Here is an 11,750-nt window from a genome sequence, read left to right as displayed (position 1 = left end):
TATGCAGGACCAGCCCCAGTAACCAGACAGACACCATAATGATAACTCTCTCTCCTCTCCTCTTCCTCTCTCTCTCCTCTTCCTCAGTGTTGAGGAGGTGAATGGGACTCACCTGGTATGCAGGACCAGCCCCAGTAACCAGACAGACACCATAATGATAACTCTCTCTCCTCTCCTCTTCCTCTCTCTCTCTCCTCTCCTCTTCCTCAGTGTTGAGGAGGTGAATGGGACTCACCTGGTATGCAGGACCAGCCCCAGTAACCAGACAGACACCATAATGATAACTCTCTCTCTCCTCTTCCTCAGTGTTGAGGAGGTGAATGGGACTCACCTGGTATGCAGGACCAGCCCCAGTAACCAGACAGACACCATAATGATAACTCTCTCTCTCTCCTCTTCCTCAGTGTTGAGGAGGTGAATGGGACTCACCTGGTATGCAGGACCAGCCCCAGTAACCAGACAGCAGAGCTGACAGTGAGGGTGTTGTTTGGGAAGGCAGAGAGGAGCGTACCTGGGCAGGTGTTTCACTACATGGAAGACCCTGTCATCACCGCAGCATCGCCTGCAGAGAGCTTCTACGAGTGAGGAACACTTATTGGAGAACAGAATGTGTCCCAAATGGCCCCCTATTCCCCATATTGTGTTCCCTATTCCCTATATAGTGTTTCCTATTCCCTATATAGTGTTCCCTATTCCCTATATAGTGTTCCCTATTCCCCATATAGTGTTCCCTATTCCCTATATAGTGTTTCCTATTCCCTATATAGTGTTCCCTATTCCCTATATAGTGTTCCCTATTCCCCATATAGTGTTCCCTATTCCCTATATAGTGTACTCTATTCGCTATATAGTGTTCCCTATTCCCCATATAGTGTTCCCTATTCCCTATATAGTGTTTCCTATTCCCTATATAGTGTTCCCTATTCCCCATATAGTGTACTCTATTCTCTATATAGTGTTTCCTATTCCCTATATAGTGTTCCTATTCCCCATATAGTGTACTCTATTCTCTATATAGTGTTCCCTATTCCCCATATAGTGTTTCCTATTCCCTATATAGTGTTCCCTATTCCCCATATAGCGTACTCTATTCTCTATATAGTGTTCCCTATTCCCTATATAGTGTACTCTATTCCCTATATAGTGTTTCCTATTCCCTATATAGTGTTCCCTATTCCCCATATAGTGTACTCTATTCTCTATATAGTGTTCCCTATTCCCCATATAGTGTTTCCTATTCCCTATATAGTGTTCCCTATTCCCCATATAGTGTTCCCGATTCCCCATATAGTGTTTCCTATTCCCCATATAGTGTTCCCTATTCCCCATATAGTGTACTCTATTCTCTATATAGTGTTCCCTATTCCCCATATAGTGTTCCCTATTCCCCATATAGTGTTCCCTATTCTCCATATAGTGTTTCCTATTCCCTATATAGTTTTTCCTATTCCCTATATAGTGTTCCCTATTCCCCATATAGTGTACTCTATTCTCTATATAGTGTTCCCTATTCCCCATATAGTGTTTCCTATTCCCTATATAGTGTTCCCTATTCCCCATATAGTGTACTCTATTCTCTATATAGTGTTCCCTATTCCCCATATAGTGTTTCCTATTCCCTATATAGTGTTTCCTATTCCCTATATAGTGTTCCCTATTCCCCATATAGTGTACTCTATTCTCTATATAGTGTTCCCTATTCCCCATATAGTGTTTCCTATTCCCTATATAGTGTTTCCTATTCCCTATATAGTGTTCCCTATTCCCCATATAGTGTACTCTTTTCTCTATATAGTGTTCCCTATTCCCCATATAGTGTTTCCTATTCCCTATATAGTGTTCCCTATTCCCCATATAGTGTACTCTATTCTCTATATAGTGTTCCCTATTCCCCATATAGTGTTTCCTATTCCCTATATAGTGTTCCCTATTCCCCATATAGTGTACTCTATTCTCTATATAGTGTTCCCTATTCCCTATATAGTGTACTCTATTCCCTATATAGTGTTTCCTATTCCCTATATAGTGTTCCCTATTCCCCATATAGTGTACTCTATTCTCTATATAGTGTTCCCTATTCCCCATATAGTGTTCCCTATTCCCTATATAGTGTTCCCTATTCCCCATATAGTGTACTCTATTCTCTATATAGTGTTCCCTATTCCCCATATAGTGTTTCCTATTCCCCATATAGTGTACTCTATTCTCTATATAGTGTTCCCTATTCCCCATATAGTGTACTCTATTCTCTATATAGTGTTCCCTATTCCCCATATAGTGTTTCCTATTCCCCATATAGTGTACTCTATTCTCTATATAGTGTTCCCTATTCCCCATATAGTGTTTCCTATTCCCCATATAGTGTATCCTATTCCCCATATAGTGTTCCCTATTCCCCATATAGTGTTCCCTATTCCCCATATAGTGTTCCCTATTCCCCATATAGTGTTCCCTATTCCCCATATAGTGCTCTATCAACGCTGGTCAAAAGTAGTGCACTAGATATGGAATAGGGTAGTAGATGGGGAATAGGGCAATAGATGGGGAATAGGGCAATAGTTGGGGAATAGGACAGTAGATGGGGAATAGGGCAGTAGATGGGGAATAGGGCAGTAGATGGGGAATAGGGCAGTAGATGGGGAATAGGGCAGTAGATGGGGAATAGGGCAGTAGATGGGGAATAGGGCAGTAGATGGGGAATAGGGCAGTAGATGGGGAATAGGGCTGTGGATAGGGAATAGGGCTGTGGATGGGGAATAGGGCTGTGGATGGGGAATAGGGCTGTGGTTGGGGAATAGGGCTGTGGATGGGGAATAGGGCAGTAGATGGGGAATAGGGCAGTAGATGGGGAATAGGGCAGTAGATGGGGAATAGGGCATTTGATGGGGCAGTAGATTGGGAATGGGGCAATAGATGGGCAATAGATGGGAAATAGGGCTGTAGTTTGGGCAGTTCATGGGGAGTAGAGCAGTAGATATGGCAGTAGATGGGGAATAGGGCAATAGATGGGGCAGTAGGTGTGAAATGGGGCAGTAGATTGGCAGTAGATGGTCAATGGGGCAATGGGGCAGTAGATGGGCAATGGGGCAGTAGATGGGCAATGGGGCAGTAGATGGGCAATGGGGCAGTAGATGGGCAATGGGGCAGTAGATGGGCAATGGGGCAGTAGATGGGGCAGTAGATGCTGAATAGGGCAGTAGATGGGGAATAGGGCAGTAGATGGGGAATAGGGCAGTAGATGGGGAATAGGGCAGTAGATGGGGAATAGGGCAGTAGATGGGGCAGTAGATGGGGAATATGGCAGTAGATGCTGAATAGGGCAGTAGATGGGGAATAGGGCATTTGATGGGGCAGTAGATGGGTAATGGGGCAGTAGATGGGGAATAGGGCACTAAATGGGGCACTCGATGGGGAATAGGGCAGTATATGGGGCAGTAGATTGGGAATGGGGCAATAGATGGGGCAGTTGATGGGGAGTAGGGCAGTAGATATTGCAGTAGATGGGGAATAGGGCAGTGGATGGGGAATAGGGCAGTAGATATTGCAGTTGATGGGGAGTAGGGCAGTGGATGGGGAATAGGGCAGTAGATAGGGAATGGGGCAGTGGATGGGCAATGGGGCAGTAGATGGGCAATGGGGCAGTAGATGGGTCATGAGGCAGTAGACGGGGAATAGGGAAGTAGATGGGGCAGTAGATGGGGAATAGTGAAGTAGATGGGGCAGTAGATGGGGAATAGGGCAGTAGATGGGGAATAGGGCAGTAGATATTGCAGTAGATGGGGAACAGGGCAGTAGATATTGCAGTAGATGGGGAATAGGGCAGTAGATGGGGAATAGGGCAGTAGATGGGGAATAGGGCAGTAGATGGGGAATAGGGCAGTAGATGGGGAATAGGGCAGTAGATGGGGAATAGGGCAGTAGATGGGGAATAGGGCAGTAGATGGGGAATAGGGCAGTAGATGGGGAATAGGGCAGTAGATGGGGAACAGGGCAGGTGGGCCTGTCGGTCGGTCCCGACCAGGTGGGCCTGTCGGTCGGTCTCGACCAGGTGGGCCTGTCGGTCGGTCTCGACCAGGTGGCCTGTCGGTCGGTCTCGACCAGGTGGGCCTGTCGGGTCGGTCTCGACCAGCTGGGCCTGTCGGGTCGGTCTCGACCAGGTGGCCTTTCGGTCGGTCTCGACCAGGTGGGCCTGTCGGTCTGTGAATAATATAAACCAGATAGTGTGATATATGTTAATAAATTAATGTTTTTCCAGGGGTGGGCGTAGTATAAAGGTGAGTGGGCGTAGCCTGTACGTGGTCCAGCAGCCAATGCTGACTGTGTGGGTGGAGCCTAAAGAGAACACGCTGAGGAGGAGAAGGAACAACCAACTGGTCTTCAACAGCACCGTTTCAAAGGTAAAGCCCGGATTGATACTGCCTTTACACAGGCAGCCCAATTCTGATACTTTTCACTAATTTGGAACAATCAGATCAGCTCTTTTGGACAAAACATCTGATTTGGTCTGTCTGTGTAAACGCAGCCATTGTATTGTCATATATTTGATGTATCAGTAAGCCTTTATGTTGATGGAATTTATATGAATGACTAGAATATTCCACCCTGAAGCCATATAATCGAATGAAATTTATTAGAATTATGAATAACCATAGTCTGTACAATATGTCTATAATAGCATCTTAAAAACAGACTGTCTGTCCAAGATTCGGTGCCGACCTTGGCTGGGGTCACTGAGAGTACTTCCCAGGGTCTCGGTCTCCTTGGCTGGGGTCACTGAGAGTACTTCCCAGGGTCTCAGTCTCCTTGTCTGGGGCCACTGAGAGTACTTCCCAGGGTCTCAGTCTCCTTGTCTGGGGCCACTGAGAGTACTTCCCAGGGTCTCGGTCTCCCTATCTTGATGGGGATGGGGAGTAAGTCTCACGGATTCCCCTAATCTTTGTCGGCTGGGTAGCAGGACATTGTGTGCGTATGTTAGTGTGAATGTGTGCGTGAGAAGCCAGTATAAAATGAATTGCTTTGTTCACAGACCAGAACGTTCCCAGCGAATAAACCTTATTGACTATTTTAGCTGGGCCTCCGTCTGTTTCATTTCAATCAGTATCTTACGAATCCTGATTTTGCAGACTGAGTAGTTTAATTGAATTGGTTAATGAACATTGAGAACGTAATTGTTGTCACACTTTACCTGTCAGCCTGAACAAAAGGACCACATGTCCTGGATGGTTTTAAATGCAGTGGATCCACGGGGTTGAATGGGGTTTTAAATGCAGTGGATCCACGGGGTTGAATGGGGTTTTAAATGCAGTGGATCCACGGGGTTGAATGGGGTTTTAAATGCAGTGGATCCACGGGGTTGAATGGGGTTTTAAATGCAGTGGATCCACGGGGTTGAATGGGGTTTTAAATGCAGTGGATCCACGGGGTTGAATGGGGTTTTAAATGCAGTGGATCCATGGGGTTGAATGGGGTTTTAAATGCAGTGGATCCATTGGGTTGAATGGGGTTTTAAATGCAGTGGATCCACGGGGTTGAATGGGGTTTTAAATGCAGTGGATCCATGGGGTTGAATGGGGTTTTAAATGCAGTGGATCCACGGGGTTGAATGGGGTTTTAAATGCAGTGTATCCACGGGGTTGAATGGGGTTTTAAATGCAGTGGATCCACGGGGTTGAATGGGGTTTTAAATGCAGTGGATCCACGGGGTTGAATGGGGTTTTAAATGCAGTGGATCCACGGGGTTGAATGGGGTTTTAAATGCAGTGGATCCACGGGGTTGAATGGGGTTTTAAATGCAGTGGATCCACGGGGTTGAATGGGGTTTTAAATGCAGTGGATCCACGGGGTTGAATGGGGTTTTAAATGCAGTGGATCCACGGGGTTGAATGGGGTTTTAAATGCAGTGGATCCATGGGGTTGAATGGGGTTTTAAATGCAGTGGATCCACATGTGTTGTCCTGGATGGTTTTAAATGCAGTGGATCCATGGGGTTGAATGGGGTTTTAAATGCAGTGGATCCACATGTGTTGTCCTGGATGGTTTTAAATGCAGTGGATCCACGGGGTTGAATGGGGTTTTAAATGCAGTGGATCCACGGGGTTGAATGGGGTTTTAAATGCAGTGGATCCACGGGGTTGAATGGGGTTTTAAATGCAGTGGATCCACGGGGTTGAATGGGGTTTTAAATGCAGTGGATCCACGGGGTTGAATGGGGTTTTAAATGCAGTGGATCCACGGGGTTGAATGGGGTTTTAAATGCAGTGGATCCACGGGGTTGAATGGGGTTTTAAATGCAGTGGATCCACGGGGTTGAATGGGGTTTTAAATGCAGTGGATCCACGGGGTTGAATGGGGTTTTAAATGCAGTGGATCCACGGGGTTGAATGGGGTTTTAAATGCAGTGGATCCATGGGGTTGAATGGGGTTTTAAATGCAGTGGATCCATTGGGTTGAATGGGGTTTTAAATGCAGTGGATCCATTGGGTTGAATGGGGTTTTAAATGCAGTGGATCCATGGGGTTGAATGGGGTTTTAAATGCAGTGGATCCATGGGGTTGAATGGGGTTTTAAATGCAGTGGATCCACGGGGTTGAATGGGGTTTTAAATGCAGTGGATCCATGGGGTTGAATGGGGTTTTAAATGCAGTGGATCCACGGGGTTGAATGGGGTTTTAAATGCAGTGGATCCACGGGGTTGAATGGGGTTTTAAATGCAGTGGATCCACGGGGTTGAATGGGGTTTTAAATGCAGTGGATCCACGGGGTTGAATGGGGTTTTAAATGCAGTGGATCCACGGGGTTGAATGGGGTTTTAAATGCAGTGGATCCACGGGGTTGAATGGGGTTTTAAATGCAGTGGATCCACGGGGTTGAATGGGGTTTTAAATGCAGTGGATCCACGGGGTTGAATGGGGTTTTAAATGCAGTGGATCCACGGGGTTGAATGGGGTTTTAAATGCAGTGGATCCACGGGGTTGAATGGGGTTTTAAATGCAGTGGATCCATGGGGTTGAATGGGGTTTTAAATGCAGTGGATCCATTGGGTTGAATGGGGTTTTAAATGCAGTGGATCCATTGGGTTGAATGGGGTTTTAAATGCAGTGGATCCATGGGGTTGAATGGGGTTTTAAATGCAGTGGATCCATGGGGTTGAATGGGGTTTTAAATGCAGTGGATCCACGGGGTTGAATGGGGTTTTAAATGCAGTGGATCCATGGGGTTGAATGGGGTTTTAAATGCAGTGGATCCACGGGGTTGAATGGGGTTTTAAATGCAGTGGATCCACGGGGTTGAATGGGGTTTTAAATGCAGTGGATCCATGGGGTTGAATGGGGTTTTAAATGCAGTGGATCCATGGGGTTGAATGGGGTTTTAAATGCAGTGGATCCATGGGGTTGAATGGGGTTTTAAATGCAGTGGATCCACGGGGTTGAATGGGGTTTTAAATGCAGTGGATCCATGGGGTTGAATGGGGTTTTAAATGCAGTGGATCCACGGGGTTGAATGGGGTTTTAAATGCAGTGGATCCACGGGGTTGAATGGGGTTTTAAATGCAGTGGATCCACGGGGTTGAATGGGGTTTTAAATGCAGTGGATCCACGGGGTTGAATGGGGTTTTAAATGCAGTGGATCCATTGGGTTGAATGGGGTTTTAAATGCAGTGGATCCACGGGGTTGAATGGGGTTTTAAATGCAGTGGATCCATGGGGTTGAATGGGGTTTTAAATGCAGTGGATCCATGGGGTTGAATGGGGTTTTAAATGCAGTGTATCCACGGGGTTGAATGGGGTTTTAAATGCAGTGGATCCATGGGGTTGAATGGAGTTTTAAATGCAGTGTATCCACGGGGTTGAATGGGGTTTTAAATGCAGTGGATCCACGGGGTTGAATGGGGTTTTAAATGCAGTGGATCCACATGGTTGAATGGGGTTTTAAATGCAGTGGATCCACGGGGTTGAATGGGGTTTTAAATGCAGTGGATCCACATGGTTGAATGGGGTTTTAAATGCAGTGGATCCACATGGTTGAATGGGGTTTTAAATGCAGTGGATCCACATGGTTGAATGGGGTTTTAAATGCAGTGGATCCACATGGTTGAATGGGGTTTTAAATGCAGTGGATCCACATGGTTGAATGGGGTTTTAAATGCAGTGGATCCATGGGGTTGAATGGGGTTTTAAATGCAGTGGATCCACATGGTTGAATGGGGTTTTAAATGCAGTGGATCCACATGGTTGAATGGGGTTTTAAATGCAGTGGATCCACGGGGTTGAATGGGGTTTTAAATGCAGTGGATCCACATGGTTGAATGGGGTTTTAAATGCAGTGGATCCACATGGTTGAATGGGGTTTTAAATGCAGTGGATCCACATGGTTGAATGGGGTTTTAAATGCAGTGGATCCATGGGGTTGAATGGGGTTTTAAATGCAGTGGATCCACATGGTTGAATGGGGTTTTAAATGCAGTGGATCCATGGGGTTGAATGGGGTTTTAAATGCAGTGGATCCATGGGGTTGAATGGGGTTTTAAATGCAGTGGATCCACGGGGTTGAATGGGGTTTTAAATGCAGTGTATCCACAGGGTTGAATGGGGTTTTAAATGCAGTGTATCCACAGGGTTGAATGGGGTTTTAAATGCAGTGTATCCACAGGGTTGAATGGGGTTTTAAATGCAGTGTATCCACAGGGTTGAATGGGGTTTTAAATGCAGTGTATCCACGGGGTTGAATGGGGTTTTAAATGCAGTGTATCCACGGGGTTGAATGGGGTTTTAAATGCAGTGTATCCACGGGGTTGAATGGGGTTTTAAATGCAGTGTATCCACAGGGTTGAATGGGGTTTTAAAAGCAGTGTATCCACAGGGTTGAATGGGGTTTTAAATGCAGTGTATCCACAGGGTTGAATGGGGTTTTAAATGCAGTGTATCCACAGGGTTGAATGGGGTTTTAAATGTAGTGTATCTCTCTCTCTCTGTCTCTCTCTGTCTCTCTGTCTCTCTCTGTCTCTCTCTCTCTCTGTCTCTCTCTCTCTCTCTCTGTCTCTCTCTGTCTCTCTCTCTCTCTGTCTCTCTCTCTCTCTGTCTCTCTCTCTGTCTCTCTCTCTCTCTGTCTCTCTCTCTCTCTCACTCTCTGTCTCTCTCTCTCTCTGTCTCTCTCTCTCTCTCTCTCGCTCTCTCTGTCTCTCTCGCTCTGTCTCTCTCTGTCTCTTTCTCTCCGTCTCTCTCTCTCTCCCGCTCTCCCGCTCTCTCTGAAGCAGGAGCATTGTACGGTGGTCTCTTCCTCTGAGATGAACTGTTTGACCCCGCGTGTGACCCCTGACACTAAGGTCATGGGGGTGTGGTTTGAGATGGACAACGTTAAGGTGTCGTTTGAAAGCATCACGGGGAAGACGTTCTCTTACTATCCCAACCCCGAGCTGTTGGCTCTGAACAGAGATGACCCTGACACACCCTACCGCTTCAAACCTGGAGGGGTCATCGCTCTAGAGGTGAGGAATTAATACAGACCTGGAGGGGTCATCGCTGAAGAGGTGAGAGAAATTAATACAGACCTGGAGGGGTCATCGCTGTAGAGGTCCTTACCCATGTCTCCCCCCCAGGGTAAGGACCTGACTAACCCATGTACCCCCCCAGGGTAAGGACCTGACTAACCCATGTCTCCCCCCCAGGGTAAGGACCTGACTAACCCATGTCTCCCCCCCAGGGTAAGGACCTGTCTAACCCATGTACCCCCCAGGATAAGGACCTGTCTAACCCATGTACCCCCAGGATAAGGACCTGTCTAACCCATGTACCCCCAGGGTAAGGACCTGTCTAACCCATGTACCCCCAGGGTAAGGACCTGTCTAATCCATGTACCCCCAGGATAAGGACCTGTCTAACCCATGTACCCCCAGGGTAAGGACCTGTCTAACCCATGTCTCTCCCCCAGGATAAGGACCTGTCTAACCCATGTACCCCCAGGATAAGGACCTGTCTAACCCATGTACCCCCCAGGGTAAGGACCTGTCTAACCCATGTCTCTCCCCCAAGGGTAAGGACCTGTCTAACCCATGTCTCCCCCAGGGTAAGGACCTGTCTAACCCATGTCCCCCCCAGGGTAAGGACCTGTCTAACCCATGTGTCCCCCCAGGGTAAGGACCTGACTAACCCATGTACCCCCAGGGTAAGGACCTGACTGACCCATGTACCCCCCAGGGTAAGGACCTGACTAACCCATGTACCCCCAGGGTAAGGACCTGACTAACCCATGTCTCCCCCAGGGTAAGGACCTGACTAACCCATGTCTCCCCCAGGGTAAGGACCTGACTAACCCATGTCTCCCCCAGGGTAAGGACCTGACTAACCCATGTACCCCACCAGGGAAAGGACCTGACTAACCCATGTCTCCCCCAGGGTAAGGTCCTGTCTAACCCATGTCTCTCCCCAAGGGTAAGGACCTGTCTAACCCATGTCTCCCCCCCAGGATAAGGTCCTGACTAACCCATGTCTCCCCCAGGGTGAGGACCTGCCTAACCCATGTCTCCCCCCAGGATAAGGACCTGACTAACCCATGTACCCCCAGGGTAAGGACCTGTATAACCCATGTCTCTCCCCCACCCAGGGTAAGGACCTGACTAACCCATGTCTCTCCCCCACCCAGGGTAAGGACCTGTCTAACCCATGTCTCTCCCCCACCCAGGGTAAGGACCTGACTAACCCATGTCACCCCCAGGGTAAGGACCTGACTAACCCATGTCTCTCCCCCAGGGTAAGGGCCTGTCTAACCCATGTCCCCCCGGGTAAGGACCTGACTAACCCATTTCTCTCCAAACAGGGTAAAGACCTGTCTAACCCATGTCTCCCCCCCCAGGATAAGGTCCTGACTAACCCATGTCTCCCCCAGGGTGAGGACCTGCCTAACCCATGTCTCCCCCCAGGATAAGGACCTGTCTAACCCATGTCTCTCCCCCCACCCAGGGTAAGGACCTGACTAACCCATGTCACCCCCCAGGGTAAGGACCCTGACTAACCCATGTCTCTCCCCCCCCAGGGTAAGGGCCTGTCTAACCCATGCCCCCCCCAGGGTAAGGACCTGACTAACCCATTTCTCTCCAAACAGGGTAAAGACCTGACTAACCCATGTCCCCCCCAGGGTAAGGACCTGTCTAACCCATGTCCCCCCCCCCCAGGGTAAGGACCTGACTAACCCATGTCGTCCCCCCAGGGTAAGGACCTGACTAACCCATTTCTCTCCACCCAGGGTAAAGACCTGTCTAACCCATGTCTCCCCCAGGGTACGGACCTGACTAACCCATGTACACCCCCAGGGTAAGGACCTGACTAACCCATGTCTCTCCCCCAGGGTAAGGTCCTGTCTAACCCATGTCTCACCCCCCCCCCCCCAGGGTAAAGACCTGACTAACCCATGTCTCTCCACCCAGGGTAAGGACCTGACGCGTGCGATGACCCGAGGGGAGGTGATAGCCAGGCTGGGGGACCAGCAGTGTGAGGTCAAGACTCTGGACAGTACTCACCTGTACTGTGAACCTCCTGAGAAACAGCCAGCCAGTCTGGGGAGCAACAGACTGCCCAGCCTCAGGGTTAGTCTACTGTATCTACACACAGCCTCAGGGTTAGTCTACTGTATCTACACACAGCCTCAGGGTTAGTCTATTGTATCTACACACAGCCTCAGGGTTAGTCTACTGTATCTACACACAGCCTCAGGGTTAGTCTACTGTATCTACTCAGCCTCAGGGTTAGTCTACTGTA

General features: G+C 48.4%; 1 protein-coding gene across 1 annotated transcript in view; it reads left to right on the top strand.

Moving 5' to 3' along the window:
• The window catches only part of LOC124045389 (plexin-B3-like), a 623,492-nt gene that overhangs the window by 530,622 nt on the left and 81,120 nt on the right, over positions 1–11,750 (top strand). The window contains exons 17-20 of the mRNA XM_046364685.1: positions 405–581; positions 4,256–4,397; positions 9,251–9,484; positions 11,384–11,578. Of these exons, the coding sequence (XP_046220641.1) occupies positions 405–581; positions 4,256–4,397; positions 9,251–9,484; positions 11,384–11,578 (748 nt within the window). The remainder of the gene's footprint in view (positions 1–404; positions 582–4,255; positions 4,398–9,250; positions 9,485–11,383; positions 11,579–11,750) is intronic.

The sequence above is a fragment of the Oncorhynchus gorbuscha genome, linkage group LG10, assembly GCF_021184085.1.
Source record: "Oncorhynchus gorbuscha isolate QuinsamMale2020 ecotype Even-year linkage group LG10, OgorEven_v1.0, whole genome shotgun sequence".
Taxonomy (NCBI): Eukaryota; Metazoa; Chordata; class Actinopteri; order Salmoniformes; family Salmonidae; genus Oncorhynchus; species Oncorhynchus gorbuscha.
This window is presented reverse-complemented; position numbering and strand designations above follow the sequence as displayed.